Source organism: Polyodon spathula, chromosome 13 (genome assembly GCF_017654505.1).
Source record: "Polyodon spathula isolate WHYD16114869_AA chromosome 13, ASM1765450v1, whole genome shotgun sequence".
In the NCBI taxonomy this organism is placed as follows: Eukaryota; Metazoa; Chordata; class Actinopteri; order Acipenseriformes; family Polyodontidae; genus Polyodon; species Polyodon spathula.
Window position 1 is genome coordinate 44,230,007 of NC_054546.1, and position 22,343 is coordinate 44,252,349.

Sequence of the window (22,343 nt, forward strand, 5' to 3'; positions counted from 1 at the left end):
TGTTGAAGCAAATTCGAAGCATGTGGTTATAAAATCGGCTCCTCTACCATTGAACAAATTATTAAGCAACGCTGGAACGATGAGTGGAAACGTTACAAAATAACACAACTGCTATTTTTCCACACTGTTCCAGGACAGGCTACAGTCCAGTATCTTCCCTAACCCCGCCCTTGTGAACTATCAGCTTCACATATGTTGCGTTTCCGAGGTGGTACCAGAAGCTGTCTGGGCTTGACCACACTGCAGAGCAACACTACCTGCACCAGCTGCTCTGTCTGTTTAAATGTGATCTCTGGAACATCCTGGGGCTGCCAGAGGGGCAATGCCATAATTTCTAAGACTGTTGTAAAACATCATGAGTGAATGCTATTTCCAGTGCCAACAGTTCTGACACTTTCCCTCTCAACTGGGAGAACTCAAGCCCTCCTGGCTCCCAGTCCTCTGCTCCTCCCCCTAATGTGTAAATATGTGTGTATGGTTCTTATCTGATCACATATCATTCTGCAAAACGGGGCTTCAAAGAGACACATTTATGAAGCATTTGTACCAAAACACAAAGTTTGCAGACTTCTCTGTTCTCTCTAAAAGAAGCAATAATAATAATAATAATAATAATAATAATAATAATAATACAGTACTGCAGCAGAGGGACTTTTAGAAATATAAACTAGAAGTGCAGATAGAGTGGTTGAAAAGATTAAAGCGTCACTTTTTTATTGTAACTTGTTTTTAAATTAAAAACAAATAAATAAATAAAACGCATAAATAAAAACGGCTTGGCATTTAGACTGCACTGTGGTACGCCACGGTTCTACCCATGCTCAGAAAAAAACCACATTCATTTAAAACCAGCGGAGAGTCTCCTGGACATCAGGCACTAAAAGGGACCCTTTTCTTGGGTCTTGTTTTCCCCATTCACTCCCAAATAGGCAGCATTTGCTATGCTAGAACCCGTTTAATAATAATAATAATAAATAATAATAATAATAATAATAATAGCATTCTGGAGAGGAAACCCCAAACAAACACACAGACCTCTCCGTGTGCTGGTACCAAAGCGATCAATCATTTACGTTCAAATAAACACGTAGGAATTTTTTTTTTTTTTTTCAAAATAACAAAAGGCTCTACCTAATGGAATTATTTTGTAAACTAGTGTTTAGTATGTAAATTGTTGCCGTTATGTTTTGTGTTTTCTTTGTAATCAGTAGCCTACTCACTGTATTTGCAGAACATTTTAAAATGACATATTAAAACACAGAGTTCAGATAAGAGGGTTTTTAAAATAGAAATATATACAGGACAGATATCTACATGCTTTCCACTAGATAGTAAGTACTCACAAATTACAACGTGTCCGACAGGCCTGGCAAAGCTTTGCACTTAAACGACTAGTTTCAGAAAAAGTAATACCAATACATTGTTGTTTAAAGAAACGGGACGTTTTAAAATGGATACAGGTACACACAGAAACTTATCATATTAACCAGAAGTCATGAGAGCACGGACACGGACACTAGGAACTCAAACAATACGGTAGCTTCTAAAAACGGCATTTATCTATCTGCGTCAATTTCAAAAACTGCAATTAAGCAAAAGAAAAAAAAAACAAAAAAAACAGTAAGTTTTGTGATTACACCGTTTGTTTCAGACTTCCCCTTTTATTAAAAAAAAAAATACACTGACTCTTCGTATTGAGACGAATCACAACCCTGCACGTGTCTCACAAACACCTAAATTTTGATTTTGACAGTTTTCATCTCGTAAAAAAAAAAACCCCAGGGGCACAAACATTGACAGCTGTAATGTGAAACTCAGAGCTCACCTGTGTATCGTCTGTTGAATTCGCAATACAGAGAAGTGCGGTGGAGATTTGGTTTTGCTTGCGATTGAAAATTCCTTCTATCCCGTCTGTGATGCGGATTGGTTCTGTGAACACGGGTCAGCTACAATGTCAGAGAGGGAGAGCCCGTTCCTGATTGAGATGCAGCCCCGGACAGAAGTGTGCGTGTTGCATTTCCCGCTGCGGTGTACTCTGCTTCTTACACTGCAGAAAGTGACATTCATCCAGATGCACTGGGAACGCGGAAATGAGACGAAGCGCAAACAAAAAAACAGAAGTAAAAAAACTAAAACAAACCCCTAACAACGTAAAGCATCTGTCAAGCAAACGCCGGACCCAGAAAAGTCTGGTTAGAAATAAGGCTCCCACTGCATAGCAGTTCGATCCAGTCCATATGCTGCTATGATTGCAGCGATGGAAAGAAGACACACACACCCACACACCCATGCGTAGCAGTTTATATAAGACACACCTGAGCTAGTTACCTAAACATCGCGGCTAATCCAGCTCGTACTTAAACGTGAAAAGGGTGAAACTGCTATGCAATATGAGTCCATCCCTGTTATACAGAACCAAGTCACAAAATCATGTAATCAGACTTATATAAATACACCCCCAGCCCCCATCAAAATCTCTATTTACTGTGATTGCATGTCCCGGGAGAAGTGAAAATAATAGTTTGTTTGTACTGACAGCCACAAGTCAGGGATACAATCTGTGTCCTGCTCGGACTGCTATCATTTTACAATATATACTGAATCCCTACAACTGTATACAGTCCATTTGTTGTGTTTAGTTCCCAAGCTCAATCTCATCTGTATCGCTGTATTTGACATATCAAAATGTACAATATGCAAAATATAAAACATGCAAGCAAGGAGTCATACAGATAAGGAACAGCTGCATTACAAGACTCTTATCACTGGCTGATTCATAATGAGATTTGCATCTCCTTATGCGGGGAGTGATTAAGTATAGCCAGAGCATTAGAACAGTCAAGTGGCAAAGATCTACTTTGTTTTTGTTTCTCAAGCAGATCACCTAGATGAAATAAAATAAATAAATAAAACACAAGTCCATAATAAAGATGAATGAAACATCTTGCCCCTAAGTAGACTCCCTGATTCACTGCATCTCACTTCAGAATTGATGTGAATTGTCACAGCATGTATGAGCGTCTTACACAAGTCCTAAAAGATGATAATTCTCTACCCTCCTTAGTTTCAACAGGCTCTTCCCCCCTCCACTCTTCCCAGTTTAAACAGCCCGGTTCTGCATGCCTGTTTTCATCTGCAGACTCTTCATCTGGATCCCAGCAATGCTCAACCAAATTCACTGGAGACAGTCTATAATCCAGACCACGGTTCTTGATGATTGCACCCCGATGGAACCGAACCCCGACTGCATGCAGAGCTGAATAATCAACACTTAACGTGCTTTATTGAAATTACCACTTCACATCGAGAGACAAATGCACTTTAACGGTGAGATCCACAGGGCTGCAACATTTAAATGAAAGATTTATTGATATATTCACAAAAAGTACAGTTTACAAAAAGATCTTAAACCCTCAAAAAAGTACAGCTAGAGAGTATGCAAGATGATACAGAGGAAAAGAAAAACATGCTCTAAAAATAAACGAAAATAGAACGAACAGTTCAACTGTCCACAACACTTAGAGGTTTGCTATATATATATATATATATATATATATATATATATATATATATATATATATATATATAAGCCAGTCATTTGTTCAAGTTAAGGTTTATACCTAATCACAAGCCATAAGATGAAAAAAACACCAAGAAAAACAATTGTCAATGCCAACTGAAGTCCCAGTATTGAAAACTGCAACAAGTGCAATCACACAATGGAATTCGCACTCAGGTAAAAGGATAACTTGTAGCAGCAAACAATGCTGAAGTAATGAAGGCGGCTCACACTGCAGAGAGAACATCTTAACATTCCAAGCCAAGGAAAGAAAATGGGAAAGATAACAGTACTGCACATGAACCAACACGGATAAACTGGCAGACCCCTTCAATACCAACACTGTGAACAATCATCCCAACACAAAATACCTTCATGAAGCAAAACCAGTGCTGTGGCACCTTACTGCAGTAACAGCAACCAGCATATGAAAGCTGAATAATCATGGCTTTTCAAGAAGTTTGAGAGCCTTTAAAGCTGAATCAACATCACTAATATATATATATATGTATATATATATATATATATATATATATATATATATATATATATTACACACACACACACACACACACACACACAGTCTATAGAAAGTCTACACTCCCTTTCAAAATTTTTACCTTTTGTTGCCTTATAGCCATCCTTCCCCACAACTAGCAAGTGAAAAAAAAAATCTAGAAATTTGTAGAAAATGAATTAAAAATAAAAACTGAAATAGTTTGGTTGGATAAGTGTCCACCCCCACCACCCCCCTTGTAATAGCAATCCTAAATTAGCTCAGGTGTAACTGATTTTGAAGACGATCGGTTAAGTGGCCTCCACCAGTGTTAAATTGTAGTGACTCACATGATTTCAGGATAAATTCACTAGTTCCTGTAGGTTCCCTTTGCTGGGTAGTGCATTTCAAAGCAAAGACTCAACCATGAGCACCAAGGAGCTTTCAAAAGAACTCTGGGACAAAGTTATTGAAAGGCACAGATCATGGGATGGGTAAACAAAAAAATCAAAGGCCTTGAATATCCCTTGGAGCACGGTCACGACGATTAAGAAGTGGAAGGTGTATGGCACTACCAACACCCTGCCTATTTCAGGCTGTCCCTCCAAACTACATGACTCAGCAAGAAGGAGACTACTTGAAGGCTACCAAGAGGCCAATGGCAACTTTGCAACAGCTACAGGCTTTTATGGCCAAGAATGGTCAAAGTGTGCATGTGACAACAATATCCCAAGCACTCCACAAATCTGGTCTGTTTTTTACTCAAGAAAGCCCACCTTGAATCCCATTTGAAGTATGCAAAAAAACACTCAGGAGATTCTGTAGCTATATGGCGAAAGGTTTTGTGGTCTGACGAAACTATAATGCAACTTTTTGGCCTAAATGCAAAGCGTTATGTTTCGCGCAAACCCAACACAGCGCATCACCCAAAGAACACCATCCCTACTGTGAAGCATGGTGGTGGCAGCATCATGTTATGGGGATGTGTCTCATCGGCAGGACTGGGGCAATTGTCAGGATAGAAGGGAAAATGAACGGAGCAAAGTACAGAGAACTCCTTGAGGAAAACCTGCTGCCCTCTGCAAGAAAGCTGAAACTGGGTTGGAAGTTCAATTTCAGCATGACAACGACCCAAAGCACACAGCCAAAGCTACACTGGAGTGGCTAAGGAACAAAAGGATAAATGTGTTTGAGTGGCCCAGTCAGAGCCCTGACCTAAATCCAATCGAAAATTTGTGGCATGACTTGAAGATTGCTGTCCATCAGCGCTCCCCAAGGAACTTTAGAGCTTGAACGGTTTTGTAAAGAAGAATGGTCAAATATTGCCAAATCTAGGTGTGCAAAGTTGGTAGAGACCTATCCCAACAGACTCACAGCTGTAATTGCTGCCAAAGGTGCTTCCACCAAGTACTAACTCAGAGGGGTGGAGACTTATCCAATTATGATCTTTCAGTTTTGTATTTAATATAACTTTTTTCCCCATAACAGTGTGGAGTGGGGTGTAGATAAGTGGTAAAAATCCTCATTTAAATGCATGAAACCCTGAGGCACTGACACAACAAAATGTGAAAAAAGTTCAAGGGGGTGTAGACTTTCTATAGGCACGGTATACAAGAATGTTTCTGCAATTGTACTCTTCTAAATGTATTGCATATTAAAACTACAAATGTATTTACATGATTTGAGGCAAATAAACTGCCTTTTTAATGAAACCCATACAAAATAGCTCACTAAATAACAGCACCACTGTGTTACATTTAACATGTACTGTGCTGACATGTGGTGCTACAGCCTCCCCTAGTGGTTTATTATGGGAATGCACTGAATTCTGCAAGCAGAGAACATATACAGTACTGTATACTAACACTTTTAAAACAGTTCCCTTCTATAAATCATATAAAATCAGTATCAATATACTGGTTAATCAGGGCTGACAGTAACTTCTTAAATAAAATTGGGCACCAAAATATCCCTTTGCATAGCCATTCTCAAGGAGAAATACAAACCAAATATTAAAAAGCAAGAGGACAGCATCTATAATTAACAGAGTTGTACATTTATAAATGTGTTTCTGTGGATTCAATAATTAATAGAACCATATGGGAGGTCTGGACTGCAGTTCTAATCCAAGCTCTGGGACAGGGTTAAAACACAGTGTTCAAAATCACCCGGAAGGCAGAAGGATGCTGTCAGCTTTGCATTTGGTGTTTTAACATATCTATATAAACAACTTTAAACAGCTGCATGTTGTGAGGTACAGGACTGAGATCTGTGAGAACACGTCTTTGGTAACAGAGCCTCACAGCGGGAAGCAGTTTCATACAGTGTGTGCCATTGGTGCCCATTAGACTGATGAGAAAATAGATGTATGAAACACAGGGCAGTTTGCAGTCTGCTGGAGCTGCCCCCTGTCTGATCCTATGAAACACAGGGGAGTTTGCAGTCTGCTAGAAATGGCCCCTGTCTGATCCTATGAAACACAGGGGAGTTTGCAGTCTGCTAGAAATGGCCCCTGTCTGATCCTATGAAACACAGGGCAGTTTGAAGTCTGCTAGAAATGGCCCCTGTCTGATCCTATGAAACACAGGGCAGTTTGCAGTCTTTTAGAAATGGCCCCTGTCTGATCCTATGAAACACAGGGCAGTTTGCAGTCTGCTGGAGCTGCCCCCTGTCTGATCCTATGAAACACAGGGCAGTTTGCAGTCTGCTGGAGCTGCCCCCTGTCTGATCCTATGAAACACAGGGCAGTTTGCAGTCTGCTAGAAATGGCCCCTGTCTGATCCTATGAAACACAGGGCAGTTTGCAGTCTGCTAGAAATGGCCCCTGTCTGATCCTATGAAACACAGGGCAGTTTGAAGTCTGCTAGAAATGGCCCCTGTCTGATCCTATGAAACACAGGGCAGTTTGTCTGAAATGGCCCCTGTCTGATCCTATGAAACACAGGGCAGTTTGCAGTCTGCTGGAGCTGCCCCCTGTCTGATCCTATGAAACACAGGGCAGTTTGCAGTCTGCTGGAGCTGCCCCCTGTCTGATCCTATGAAACACAGGGCAGTTTGCAGTCTGCTAGAAATGGCCCCTGTCTGATCCTATGAAACACAGGGCAGTTTGCAGTCTGCTAGAAATGGCCCCTGTCTGATCCTATGAAACACAGGGCAGTTTGAAGTCTGCTAGAAATGGCCCCTGTCTGATCCTATGAAACACAGGGCAGTTTGAAGTCTGCTAGAAATGGCCCCTGTCTGATCCTATGAAACACAGGGCAGTTTGCAGTCTTTTAGAAATGGCCCCTGTCTGATCCTATGAAACACAGGGCAGTTTGCAGTCTGCTAGAAGCTGGCCCCTGTCTGATCCTATGAAACACAGGGCAGTTTGCAGTCTGCTGGAGCTGCCCCCTGTCTGATCCTATGAAACACAGGGCAGTTTGCAGTCTGCTGGAGCTGCCCCCTGTCTGATCCTATGAAACACAGGGCAGTTTGCAGTCTGCTGGAGCTGCCCCCTGTCTGATCCTATGAAACACAGGGCAGTTTGCAGTCTGCTGGAGCTGCCCCCTGTCTGATCCTATGAAACACAGGGCAGTTTGCAGTCTGCTGAAGCTGCCCCGTCTGATCCTAGTTTGACGTGCGCAACTGAATAGTTGCAAAAAACAAAGTAATAGTGAAAATTACAGCTTAAAAAAAAAAAAAATTAGTATGTCAGGTAAAAAAAGTATTAAACGTTTTCTTTGTTTTTTTACAAATGCAATTCTTTTTTTAATTTTTTTTTTTTTAAATACGATCTGTATATACATAAAACAGTAATTATAATCAAACAAATATTAAAATCTTTCATGCTCAAATTATATTCCCATCTTAAAATGACTACATTTCTTTTTTCCTTTTTTTTTTTTAAGTTTTTTTTTTTTGTTTTTTTTTTACATTTTCTATTCAAGTCTTTCTTTTTCTCTTTAATAGGCTCTTGGGTATCAATCAACGACCAGCGGTTTCCATTCAATCTGCAGCTTCAACAGTGGCTCCACTTCATCTATGAATGTGTCATCAAACAAGCAGTGGCAGCAAAGATCCTTCATTGTTTCTGTGCAAAGCTGGTTTCTTTTGGAGCTACAAAAAAAGTTTTAGTGCTGTATATCCCCCACAGAGAAGCCACAGCAATGCCATGCCGCAGAGAGGGGGCAGGTTGGAAGAGTCTCATGAGGCACAGCTCCTTCCCTATCTGCAGAGCTTCTCTGGCACGCCGTCCTTCCGGAGTTTCCTCCTCTTGCTGTGGCTGCTCGGGGGGTGTGGTTTGCTGCTGAGCGGCGCGGGGGAGTGGCTGGGGCGCTGCTGATCTGGAGAGCCATTACGAGAAGAGCGAAACTGTCTCCTTTCGTGCTAAAGAGAAAATCAAATTGATCAGTAAATAAATCAATACAAAAACATTAGTTGCTTCCCCTATCCGTTACACATCAATTAATTCCTTCACTTATTTTGCAAAACACTACATCTGGTGTTCTGTCGAAACAAAGGCTAAACTGCCTCTTCATACACAAAAGTCTTAAACAGCTGGTATTTATTCCAGTAGTTTTAACCCTGTGTTTTGCTGAAGGGACAGACCTGTGTCTTGTTGCTGGAGGAATGGATCTGTGCCTGGCTGCTGTTGCTGGAGGAATGGCTCTGTGCCTGGTTGCTGTTGCTGGAGGAATGGCTCTGTGCCTGGTTGCTGTTGCTGGAGGAATGGCTCTGTGTTTTCCCGCGGAGCTGTGCAGACCCTGTTGCTGTTTCTTGGTTGGGGTCAGCTTGCCGGTGCTTCAGGGTTTTACATGGAGTCCCATCAGAGTCCTGCGAAGTTACAGATATCAGAGACCTCAGGGATCCGCACTGCGTTTGCACAGAAAACAACAACCAACAGCTCAGGCAAGGACCACCACAGTTACTGCTGACATGCTTCCCACCATGAAAGCATGAAATCTTGCATGTTAAAATATCTAAAACACTATTTTAGGTTTGCAAACAAAAGCACAATACATATTAAAAAAAAATTACTTTTCATGTAAAAATGATTTTGTGTACACCCCTTTTTTCAGGGCAGCAACATACTGGCTGGTTCATAAAGCAATGCAAGAAATAAAGACAATTAAATTAAAGCGAAATAAAACACAACATTGTGCCGGCATTTCCTTCTGCATGCTCTGGAGGTGTATAAAAGAAAGCCAGGTGTTTGAAAGTGGTTCTGTATGCTCTGGAGGTGTATAAAAGGAAGCCAGAGCAGCACTCACTGCATCACTGGAGCTGGATATCGAGGAGGAGGAGTTCGAGGAGTGCTCACTCCGCAGCTGCCCCAGGATCACAGCCTTTTCTTCAAAGACATTGTTGTTGCATTTGTCCAGCTGCTGTGGCTCTACTAACAATGTCACATCATTGCCTGAAACAAAGAGGGGAAGATGAAGGATTTAAAGAAAGGAACATACACAAGACGACCTCCCTTTATTACACACAGTAAATTCCAGTAGCTTTTTAGAGTAAGTGACTAACCCTCCCTTGAGAGTACCGTTAGGAATGCTCATGCATACGAAGGTAGTGATCTTGGTCTAAACGTGGTCATTTAGACGAGTTTCACTGAACTGAGAAGTTACCCTGACTCAGCATGTAGGGACACTTTCACTGCAGAATCATAGTGATGTCATTTCAGACTGACGTTAAACTCTTGCGTGCAAAACCCAAACCTTAGACAAGAGCATGAATATCAAACGAATATCCATAGAAAATGCAATGGTTTTTCAGAGAAATAAAAATGATCTTTTGTAAATGCTTCAAGTCACTGTTGAAGACACTGAACAGAGCTGAATTGGAATCTCTTGATACAGTGAAGACACTGAACACAGTAGAATTGGAATCTCTTGATACAGTGAAGACACTGAACACAGTAGAATTGGAATCTCTTGATACAGTGAAGACACTGAACACAGTAGAATTGGAATCTCTTGATACAGTGAAGACACTGAACACAGTAGAATTGGAATCTCTTGGTACAGTATTTAAAATGTTTTATTGTTTCAGAGGCTGTTTTACCATTGAATGGAGACTCTCTTCTGCTCTGCGATCCCCACTTCTTTGAAATCCAGTCTCTGTAGTCAGACACTTCTTGGGTCACTCGCAGGATGCGTCCCAGAATGCTGTCAATGTGGAAAGTTTAACAATCAATCAGTATACTACCTGAGCAGCAGCAGAGAGCTGAGATAATGCATGAAAAACACACACGCAGCTTGATGCTAAAGGAGAAGGAACAAGGACAAGTAAAGACAGAGTCCAGCAGGTGTCACTGTGGAGTCAGGTAATCCCCACCCCTGCAAGATTGAACGTTAAACTGCTCCTGCAACACAGCAGTGAATTGCAAGTCTGACGAATCCCAGGGTATAACAATGTCTGGAATGGAACCAGTGAAAGCAGACCTCATACCTGGAACAGAACCAGTGAGAGCAGCCCTCATACCTGGCCTCATTCCTTCCCAGCCATGTCTGAAAGCTACACCACTCTGGACAGGTGCCTCTCCGGGACGTCTCATGACAGCGGTCAAAGCATCGCAAGTCAAAATAGATCCAGTAAAAGCGCAAATCAACTGGACTGAGACTGAAAAGCAAGGAGGAGGCTGAAGGGAGACGCTGGTTTGCAAGGCTCTTACCTTTCTGACTCATTGTTAGGATAGTACTTGGCGATTGGGCTAACAGCGTGGCTCAGTACAATGTAGGCATAATCAAAGGCTTGCTTCACTTGCATGGCACCGTAGGAGCTCCTTCCAACATCATTTGCTTTAAAAGCAACACAAAAAGGAAAAATGCATTTAAGAAAACTACAATAAACCATGAATTCGCATGCTGCGTCTGTCTTTCTTATACTATCCCTACATAACACATTTTCACAAATTACAATGAGCCGTTCAAATAAAATCTATCTGTCCCGGTATTCATTTCAATGTTTGTAAATAAAAATTGTAAATGTACCGTTTCCTGGGGTTGATGGAGAAAATGCATTTGATTTGACAAGGAGCCGAGCTGGCCCAGGCTGTACCTGGCTGCAGGGGGTCCTCGATGTACAGCATCGACGGTCTGTACCCATCCACCATGCTCTTCTGCACTTCCTCTTTAGCCACATAGGAGCCACCGTCCTTTATCCGGATGCCCGTCTTCAGGTAGTTGAAATGACGCCCGTAGAGTTCGAAGAATTCTATCAAGAGAACTCCAACGTTGGCATTGGGGCTGCTGGCGTCTTCCCTGTAATGCAACTGGAGCAGCAAGGGATCGGTTTCATTAAAACTACAATTACCATCATCAGCAAGAAACAGCAGTGCAATACCCAGTAACCCTACACTGAATGAAGAGACTGAACATTTGTTTGCTTGGCTTAAAACAGGAGGGCTCTTCAACAAAAACAATATTTGGAACAAAGACAAACCAACTCCCACAGATACAGATAAAAGTCTAATACTGTTCTATTTTTTTTTCATCGCTTTTCCTTTTAAAAACAGATTTTCATTCAGTAACTTTGCACTGAAATCTATTATTCCCTTGACCTATGTCAAGAATGCAATGCATAAATCAATATTTATGGGAACATTACATATATTTCACACACACATTTAATATACACATTTTATATATAAGGCCCCCCACTGTCATCTAGTTACATTTCAATAATTTCATTAACTTCTTTAAATTCTTAAGCAGTTGACTTTCTTCCATGTGCCCTTCAGTGTGCTGCAAACCATTGCTCTGGTGCAGCTTGAACATGCAGCAGACCTGGGATCACTTACCTGAAGGAAGCTGACAACCATTAAGAAGAGGCTATAGGAGCCGATCCCTCCTGTGAATACTTCATTCAGATCTCTCTGCAGCAGGAACTGTTTCAGCACGAGCACCAGGTATGGAAGTACAGGGTATTTCTAGGACAAGGGAAAGCAATGCCCTCAATGAGTATGCATGCACAAGCATGCATATACATGCGTGTATGCATACTGAGTGTTGGTAGATAAACTTACCCCAGACATCAAGCTGGGAGTTAAATGGCATGTGTCCTACATTGTTGATCAATCCTGTTTTTATTACAACACTTAAATCTTTATTACAGCACATCCCTATTTCCAACTTGAATAACAACCATAAATCTCAGTCCTGGTCAGATTTAGAAACAGTTGTTGGATGAAGCTTTACAAACATATGCAGCCCTGCTTTGCAGACATAATCTGCAAACTCGCCACACTGAAACTCCTTCATTCACAGACCAGGATTACACAGAGCAGGTAATCTGCAACCTCGCCGCACTGAAACTCCTTCATTCACAGACACAAACCAGGATTACACAGAGCAGGTAATCTGCAACCTCGCCGCACTGAAACTCCTTCATTCACAGACACAAACCAGGATTACACAGAGCAGGTAATCTGCAACCTCGCCGCACTGAAACTCCTTCATTCACAGACACAAACCAGGATTACACAGAGCAGGTAATCTGCAACCTCGCCGCACTGAAACTCCTTCATTCACAGACACAAACCAGGATTACACAGAGCAGGTAATCTGCAACCTCGCCGCACTGAAACTCCTTCATTCACAGACACAAACCAGGATTACACAGAGCAGGTAATCTGCAACCTCGCCGCACTGAAACTCCTTCATTCACAGACACAAACCAGGATTACACAGAGCAGGTAATCTGCAACCTCGCCACACTGAAACTCCTTCATTCACAGACACAAACCAGGATTACACAGAGCAGGTAATCTGCAACCTCGCCGCACTGAAACTCCTTCATTCACAGACACAAACCAGGATTACACAGAGCAGGTAATCTGCAACCTCGCCGCACTGAAACTCCCGAGTGTTGTCAGTTTACTGATCCACGTCCGTATTGCAAACACAAAGTTCTTTTGTTTTTACACGGGAGAATTAAAATTTGCAAACCAAATATTGTGTTTCAGTGCATTGTATTGTTTGCATTTAGATGCAAAAAGCAGTGTTATTCAGGACTTGGAGAAGTGGAGAGGCAAGTACTTTGGAGAGGTAAAGAATGAGCTAGTAGCAGCAATGACAACATGCTCTGACCTCTTTAAACTCTTTGATGAGCTGAGCTGCTTTCACTCCATTCTGTACGTTGAAGCTGATGTCAACCTTCACCTCAGTGTATGAATCGGTCAGTTTAATGATGGGTACCTAATGCAAGACAAAGTACAAATACATGAATGAACTGTCTTTCCAAATACCTTTGCAAACATTTCATACCAATATAAAATTACTTCACTCCTCTATGAAGTCATGCATGCGTCTCACTCTATGAAACTACTGTCACAAATGTGTTAATAGCTTAAAAAAATGTAAATAAATAAACAAAACAAAATCGGGAACACTTTCCCCCTGGATCTGCATTGATCACATCAATAGCTCCGGGGGACTGAGTGAAAAGCGGAAAAAACGCCATTAGCGGAGATTTTTCACCTCTGTGTGTGCGTGTGCACCATAAACCTACTGCAGTTAGTCCAGAATGTCACTGCCAGGTCCCTTACCAGATGTAAAAAACGTGATCACATTTACCCCCCCCACCCCCCCTGTCTTGCCCAGCTGCAATGAAAAATGTTATCCTGTTTCAACATGCAGCAAGTAATGGTTTTAAAACACGACTATCAACACCTGCTCAAACACACTACAAAAACACTGGCATGACTTCCTTTTACATTAGGGATTAATGGGTCTCCTCCTAGCCACTGACAAGTGAATAAGACCGACGTCAGCGCAATTCGCATCCAACCCTTTCCATTCAGCTCAATGGGCTGGGATGCCATGCCATTACACACGCGTCACCTAATAAAAGAACGCTAAGCTCAAGTGTTTGTAATTTCTGCTCTCGGGAGATCTGGGGCCAGTTTCACAAAGCACTGCCGGCACTGAGCAGGCTGCGAGCCAGCAAGCGATCGTACCTTTAAGATAGAACGCTAACGTCTCTATGATGAAAGGATGCATTCTGTCTATTTTTATGGAAGTGAATTTCACTTAGCAGACTGCTACCTAGACCTGCTTTGTGAACCCAGCCCCCGCGCACACTGCGGTGGGGAGGAGCGTACCGTCGCTTTGTCCAGCACTTTGACCGAGTTCTCATCCGCGATGTTGTGCTTCCGGAGAGCTCTTTCCAGGGTCCACAGGGGAAGGCTGTCCCATTTCCCAAACACAACGAGATCAATATCACTGAGGAGAGAAATAAACAAGCGTGTCTTTAATAGGACATCCTGAGCAGCAGCATCGCAGTGTGGGTTTTCCTTTTGACATGAGGATTAGGTGACCATCACTGTGTCATAATATTCTGTGGGTTTCAGTTTCTCCTTAAGAGCACCCCATTTTACCTGGAGCTCACTGAAAGCGCAATCCAGTGCTTTAGTTAACTTCAGTGTACACACATTCAATTCACTTGGATATTTACTGAACTACTTACATGTTAAACCTAAATGTAAAACATGCCACATGCATCTGATAACAACAAATGTAATTAAAATGAAATAAAAACAGAAGGAAACTCACCTTGTGGGTAAATACAGTCCAGTGCTAAAGCTTCCAAATATATGAACCTGAAATATAAAAGCAGCACATGTTTTATAAATCTATTCATTTACTAACTTACACCGGATAGGAATAGATCGGAATTCAATCAGGGAGAGACGGTACGGACCCCATAGTGGTCATTATTATTAAACCTGACTAATTAATAAACTAATTGGTTCAATTAAGTAACGAAGAGCTTGGTTGAAACGAACACCAGAAAACCCTGCTGTGTGCTGTACCCTGGATAATGAAGCTCTATTGAGACTGGCTATCAAGTTGCACGTGGTGTGCTGTACCCTGGATAATGAAGCTCTATTGAGACTGGCTCTCAAGTTGCACGTGGTGTGCTGTACCCTGGATAATGAAGCTCTATTGAGACTGGCTCTCAAGTTGCACGTGGTGTGCTGTACCCTGGATAATGAAGCTCTATTGAGACTGGCTCTCAAGTTGCACATGGGGCGCTGTACCCTGTGCAGCCTTATTGTATGTCATTATCCAAAACATATTGCAAAGTTTCTGAAATGGTGCAATAACAGGTACAGGTACATACACCAAACCTGCTGCTTTATCTCCTGCAGTAATCACCGCTGTTTCTTCCTCTCTCATTGGAACGATTACTGTATATTAATGTCAGTACTAAAAGACATGTTTACTTCTCTAGATACAGTATCATACTTTGATTCTGCTCGGTGGAGGCTGGCGTGAGTTCTGCTGGCCAGCAACCCCACCCAACGGCTCCTGTTTGTGCCCTTATCAACTGTCTCAATGTCAGGAAGGAAGCTAGCTAAAGATTAACCGCATGTTTTTGTGTAAAAGATAAACTTATGTGGGGGCATGAAATGGGATTGAAAGTGCAAATACTGAAGCATACATAACCAGAATCCAACATTTCAGATACAACAATGAAACAGAGTGCCTGATTTCCTGGGACGCTCTGCAGTAAGTCACGTCCCGTACCTGCTAATCCTGGTTAAACAGAGAGAAACGAACACCTTCACTTACATCAGCGTTAGGCCACAGTTCTCTGATGACGTCTTTTATCCTCTGCACCACCTCCTTGCGCATCCTCTCTTCCTCGGGCCGGGGAGACATGTACTCATAGAAGTCGAATATCTCTTCATGCAACCTGAATCAAAGAGAGAGAGAAAAAACCATTCTGTAAGGAAACTAAACAAGTGCATCTCGGCTACACTGCGCTACCTACTGTAGGAGGCAGTGTGGTCCAGTGGTTAAAATCCAGGGCTTGTAACCAGGTCACCAGTTCATATCCCACCGCTGCCATTGACTCACCCTGAGCAAGACACCTAACCTCCTTGTGCTCCATCCTGCAGATGAGATGTTAAATCAGTGTCCTATTGTAAGTGACTCTGGATATAATGCGCAGTTCACAGCCTGCCTCTGTAAAGCGCTTCGTGATGGTGGCCCACTATGAAAAGCGCTATATAACAATTATTATTATTATCATCATCTACCATGTCCTCAAACAGTCCTCAAGCCAAGACTGAATGCCCCCGTAAACACAAACACTTATTTCAGTGTCACTTTGCAGTTCCTGGTTTAAATATTAATGTAATCTGTGTCCACTGTAGAAATGCAATTAAATAAGATGGGCCATCCCACAGCAGCTATAGGCAACACCTGTCTGTAACCATGTCCTGATGATACCATTTTAAAAGCTAGTAAGGCAAGTAAGTTGACTACACTTTGTATAATAACTGATAGCATACAGTGGCACCTCGTAGCAGACTGATGTGGACAGATTAATGCCCGAACACGACCGAGATACAATGCAAGAGGTGTGTGTGTGGGAGAGAGAGAGAAGGAACAATGCTGATCTTTACTAAAACAGAAAAACCCTCTGGGGGAAATAAAAAAAGAAGATTATTCATTTCAAATCCATGTTGAAGCCAGGGCCGCACCCAGTGTTCTTGACAGAGTCAGGATTAATGCATTGCACAGGCTCCCACATTTAACACGATTAGTCCTGGTTATCTAACAAACCCACCAGAATTCACTGGTTTCAGAGTGCCACGTCTGATTCCCAATGTACTTTTAATTCAAGCTTTTACTCCTGCACCACAATCTCTGCATGGCTCTTATCTCTTCTGAAATTATTTTACAGATTGTGTGTCAGTGTGGAAACCACCATAATAATCTGTTCTGAATTGACCAAGCTGTCCACTGGAACTTTGAATACTGTGAACCATTCACTAACAAAAACACATGCAACCACGTCCACTAACTCTGAATACTGTGAACCATACAGCATCAAAAACACATGCAACCACGTCCACTAACTCTGAATACTGTGTACCATACAGCATCAAAAACACATGCAACCACATCCACTAACTCTGAATACTGTGTACCATACAGCATCAAAAACACATGCATCACCACAACCACGTCCACTAACTCTGAATACTGTGTACCATACAGCATCAAAAACACATGCTACCACGTCCACTAACTCTGAATACTGTGTACCATACAGCATCAAAAACACATGCAACCACGAATCCATACTAACTCTGAATACTGTGTACCATACAGCATCAAAAACACATGCAACCACGTCCACTAACTCTGAATACTGTGTACCATACAGCATCAAAAACACATGCTACCACGTCCACTAACTCTGAATACTGTGCACCAGCATTCACAGTGACTTGTATCCCTTTTATTCTTACAGAATGAAGTCGATGTACGTGGAATGCAGTGAGTCATGTGTACAGTATGTAGCGTAGCATGCTGATTTGCACAGCACTGTGTATGACCTTTTAGCTGTGTAGAATACAGCAATACAGATAAATTGTCTTACTACTGTTATTACATTAGAGTAGTAAGGCTGAGCAGTTTCAAAACACAGCATGGATATCTGAACAAGTTCACAATGGCATGAATCTCTACAATCAGAACAGATTTATTAAGCAGCAAGTTTGCACATTCTGATCCCACACTGCTGGACCGCTGTATCACTGTGACAAACACTGCCCCTCGCTCATCACAGTGAGATTGCTTCTGATCCCACACTGCTGGACCGCTGTATCACTGTGACAAACACTGCCCCTCGCTCATCATGCACAGCCTGCTCTAGCACATGTGCTTGCTTAGTCCCTGGCTGGCCATGCTGAAATGAACTGGACGACACTTATTTAAAATCAATTAAGAAACGAGAGCTGTCCGTCGATGAGCACTCTAGACCAGGGCTGGGTCTTGTTTTATCAGAGCACTGCTTGCAGTTCAAACGTGTTTACCCTACATTACAACGTATTGCAACACATTACTAAGAAAATCTACCCAAGGTCCACAAGTACAAAACAACATTTAATAACACGATCACACCATTAACCAATAACATTTAAGTTCCCATGAGTGCAGCCTTTTGTTTTGAAATTAACCGTCAACAACCTGTGAAATATTAACTTTGCAAGTGATTAAGCACAGCTGTAAGAGTCCCAAGTTCCTACAGTGTGTTTATTTGCTTGTTTTTATCTCTTTACAGGAAAACCCCCACGGCTCCCATTTTTTTCTTCTTGCAGCGATGTCAACTAAATTAAAAACCCAAAATTGTGAGCAGACAGTTACCCCACACGTGTGCATTACTGACCACCTACTGCATGCAAGCTGCAGTGACCCACAAGCAAGTTTAATTTAAAATGAAAACAAGATTCCACAATTTGACCTTCAGTGTGTGTGTGTGCTCCGCTTCATCAGAACAGGCAGTGCTGGCTTTCCACGTTGTTTATTTTCTACAGGTAGCATCACCTTGGTCATACTGACACTTTTTAACCATACTTTTTTTTAATCAGCCATACTGCTGAATATCAAAGGTTCTGTCTGTTTTGAAATGCATTGTGTTATCTCTCCAACCTGCACGCAAGCTGAGGTCCTCTGATTCTGGCCTGCTGGTTAGACCCAAACAAAAGCGCACCACACTCGGGCAGCGCTCTTTTAGCTTCACGGCCCCCGACTCTCTGGAACTCTCTCCCAGCTTCAGTGCACGCAGCTTCCACAGTCGCTCACTTCAAATTAGCTCTCAAGACCCACTTGTTCTCTCTTGCTTTTAATGCTCCCTAACCCTGGTTTCTGTTATTAGCTGCTGTCTACATTGCTATTTCAGGTTATTCACTCCATCTATCTGTATGATTCTGTATGACACATGCATCCACAATGTTTCGAATTCACATCCTAGCCTTGTATGTAATGTACTATGCCCCGTATTTCACTGTATTTAATGTATTATGCTTTGTTCCTCACTATCTTGCAAAGTGCTTTGTGATGGTGGTCCACTATGAAAGGCGCTATATCAAATAAATATTGATAGATTGATTGATTGTGTTAGAAGGTTAATAACATATAGATATATGTTGTTTTGTCTTGACTGTAAGAGGTTGTTCTCGGGGGGGGGGGGGGGGGGGGGGGGGGGGGGTAATATAAAAGTCACTCATGACACTATGAATGTTTCATAATTCGAGGCAAATTTATATATTTATATAAATAAAAAAGCATTACTTTTACAAACAGGTGCTTTCACTAAATCTACCTTGATCGAAACAGGAAGCGTGCGCATTGAAACCAGCCATTACAGTGCGACAGAACGAGGCTGAACGACATCAAAGAAGAAGAAATGAAAGGTTCTGTCAGACAGCAGCAGCACTCAGTCACTAACTGCACTGCTGAAACAAAGGGGGAGAATTCAATCATGGGTGTTCTTATTTACCCTGCTAGTCAAGTGGGGTTTTTTTGGGGGAACAAATTTGTACCAAGCACTGTTACAGATCTATTTCTGTTAATTAGTATTCTGCAATTTTTATTTATTTATTTATTTATTTTAAGTCATAACACTAGCTAGTGCACTTTGTAAAATCTGCAATGCTAACTTTTTTGTTTTGGCTCATGAATTATTATCCAAGACTAAGAATAACGTCCACAGCAAAGCCCTGCATTGTGGTATGCTATTAATATTGTAGACGAATCAGGGATGAAAATAACTGGGTTTCCAGAACACAACACAGCGCCAGCAATGACCCAGCAGCAGCCCAGCCGACGGTATAAAGCAGAGCCGCAGCTTCAGCACAGCGCTTGTCAGCAGGGTTTTACTGATCTACAGGTTTCCACACTCCAGTCCTTGGGGGAAGCCCCAGCTGTCCAGGACTGCATTTCAAATCTTTACACAGCTTTCCGGGGCACACTAAACAGCCCCTGTGGTACAACTTGCCACAGGACATGATATGTAGGCAAAAACCTGGGTTGTTCGGTCGATTCTGGGGACCAAAAGCTAGCAGTGTTCACAGCCAGCCCATAAGGATCATGCTACTAACCTGTCACACAAACAGCAAGGTTATCTAAAGCAGAGGCATCGGATTGAAATCATTAATCTGTGGTTGGCTGTTTGCATGAACATGAAGGGGTTTTGGCGATACCTTTAATAGGATATGGTCAAATATATATGTACAGCTTCTAGCACCCCCTCTCTCCCAAGTAAATTTAAATCAATTGTAAAAAACAGTTTTAGCAGGCTCACTCCTAAAAGAAAGCAGGAATGAAAAGACGACTCCCATGTTCCAATCTCTGCATACATACCTGTATTTTTTACTGTTCGTGATCTAGCAGTACGTACCTATTTAATTGCAAAATACTACGACCCTGTTAGATCAGCACACTCGAAATAATATGCATGTGCACTTAAATCGTGTCGCAGGGATGCTTTTGAAAAGCAGCCGTCTCTCCGCGTGTCAAGATGTGCAGAAGATGCTAAACGAAACGTGGCAAACGTGGACTGGCAAATTAAATGAAGCCCTGGCGATGCCACAGTTAGCCGCTAGTGGGCAATAGAAACAACAGAAAGTAGCGTAGAACAACTTTTTTTTTTTTGTGAAAATTGAGCTGTGTGTCACCGAGGTATAAAAAACATGATGAGGGCTTGCGTGTTATTAATAAAACAAAAATAAACAGTTTAAATGTTTCTTCAAAAAAATAAAAACTACCCCAACACCCCCTTGGCAACCCATAACATTGTAAAATGTGGTTCGCTCTTTCAAACCTGAACTTAGTATTAGAATAAACTCACTCCCCCGGTATTAGAATAAACTAACTCCCCCGCTATTATAATAAACTCACTCGCCCGCTATTATAATAAACTCACTCTCCCGCTATTAGAATAAACTCACTCGCCCGCTATTAGAATAAACTCACTCGCCCGCTATTATAATAAACTCACTCCCCCGCTATTATAATAAACTCACTCTCCCGCTATTATAATAAACTCACTCCCCCGCTATTATAATAAACTCACTCCCCCGCTATTATAATAAACTCACTCCCCCGCTATTATAATAAACTCACTCCCCCGCTATTATAATAAACTCACTCCCCCGCTATTATAATAAACTCACTCCCCCGCTATGATAATAAACTCACTCGCCCGCTATGATAATAAACTCACTCCCCCGCTATGATAATAAACTCACTCCCCCGCTATGATAATAAACTCACTCCAGCACACAGGCACGCCCCCTTCTGGCCAGGAAAACAGAAGTGAGCCTGAACAATATTTCTTGCAATGCCCTTTGAGGTCAAGGCTGTGCGAGGCAGACAGGTCAGCAAACAACTAACCTTTGAACCTTGCCCTACAGTCACACCATTACCATTGCATTAGTCCCCCCCCCCCTTCAATCGCATCTACCTGCCTACACCCCCTTCATATTTCTGTGTGTGTGTTACCGTGTATCGTGTCCCTTTGCAACCCGACCTGGTGTCTTTCTCTTTTACCATCAGACTTAACCCTGTGCGCACACACATTTGAAATATACTAAATTCCTGCAGTTATGTACAGTGCTCAACCCACTCCTGCATTACACAAAAACGTGTTCTGTGAAATGGGATTATTTTTAAGGACGGAGGCCCCGTTCGCTCCCCTCTCCCTCATCCCCGAGGCGCAGTTGAGTAGCTGCCCCCGTGTCCCATGCAGGGGTACGTACCCGAGCACCCCTTCGGAATAGTTCCTCGTTTTCCAGAGGGTCCCGGAGTGGCCCCCGCCACTCCCCTCGGTGCCGGGCCCGCGGTGCAGCAGCCTGGTGTTGAACCCGAACGTGCTCGCCTTGTTGTCCCTTTTCCTCTTGTTTTGGAGGCTCCATGCAGCGCCGCCGCCCCTGTCTGCCGGGTGGTTGTTCTGGTTGTTATTGGTCTCCAAGGGTAAAAAGTCGCCCTGTACCCCGAACTCCCCGCCGGCCCCCAAGCTCGCCATGCCCTCGGCAGTGTGGGTGCTCGTATTGCTGGAGCTGGCTGTTGCCGAGGTACCAGCAGTACTGGTCTTGGTATTGTTCGCGTTGGTGCCGCTCGTACTCGCAGTGTAGTTGTTGTCAAAGTACAGATTCCTTAGCCCTTGCGTAGTTTCCCAAATTTGCATCCACAGGATATTAGCAGGTCCGAGCTGTTCCGGCTGAAACCAGGCGATTCTCGGATCCATCAAACGGCAATCTGCCTCCCGCAGGCTCTTCTCGGTCGGGTTGTATCACAGTGAAGCACAGCAGTATTTGTGTGTGTGTGTGTATAATGTATATGCAAATTTAAAAAAGAAGAAGAAAAAGTAAAAACTTGAGGCGGCTGCCCAAGTTATTTGTCGCTGTTTGGGAAGCCAGAATGAAGACGAGTCAAAAGCAAGCGTGCTTCCGCTGGCTGCCTGTCGCTCTCACTCGGTCTCGTTGGATCCCAGCAGGCAATGGCGGAA

At 42.6% G+C, this 22,343-nt stretch overlaps 2 protein-coding genes across 8 annotated transcripts in view; both read right to left on the reverse strand.

The window, feature by feature from the left end:
• Nucleotides 1–2,127, reverse strand: part of LOC121325516 (adenylate cyclase type 2-like) — a 51,123-nt gene extending 48,996 nt beyond the window's left edge. For 3 of the 6 annotated variants that reach the window (XM_041268066.1, XM_041268064.1, XM_041268062.1), the window contains exon 1: nt 1,826–2,112. The gene's annotated coding sequence lies outside the window, so the exon portion shown is untranslated. Of the gene's footprint in view, nt 1–1,825 lie in introns of all 6 variants that reach the window. The other 3 variants (XM_041268069.1, XM_041268065.1, XM_041268068.1) reach the window with 2 other exon arrangements.
• Nucleotides 2,128–8,045: 5,918 nt separating this feature from the next.
• On the reverse strand, nt 8,046–22,343 carry tent4b (terminal nucleotidyltransferase 4B). Of its 2 annotated transcripts, none has more exons than XM_041269163.1 (12): nt 21,595–22,343; nt 15,611–15,734; nt 14,588–14,634; nt 14,137–14,257; nt 13,124–13,231; nt 11,836–11,964; nt 11,094–11,307; nt 10,708–10,834; nt 10,098–10,201; nt 9,305–9,450; nt 8,643–8,867; nt 8,046–8,420 (listed from the first exon to the last, which is right to left on the reverse strand). In XM_041269163.1, the coding sequence occupies exons 1-12, from the start codon at nt 22,080–22,082 to the stop codon at nt 8,259–8,261; spliced, it is 1,995 nt and encodes a 664-aa protein (XP_041125097.1). In that variant the 5' UTR covers nt 22,083–22,343; the 3' UTR covers nt 8,046–8,258. The 2 variants fall into 2 exon arrangements, with proteins under 2 accessions (XP_041125097.1, XP_041125096.1); XM_041269162.1 differs by having other exon boundaries at nt 8,643–8,906.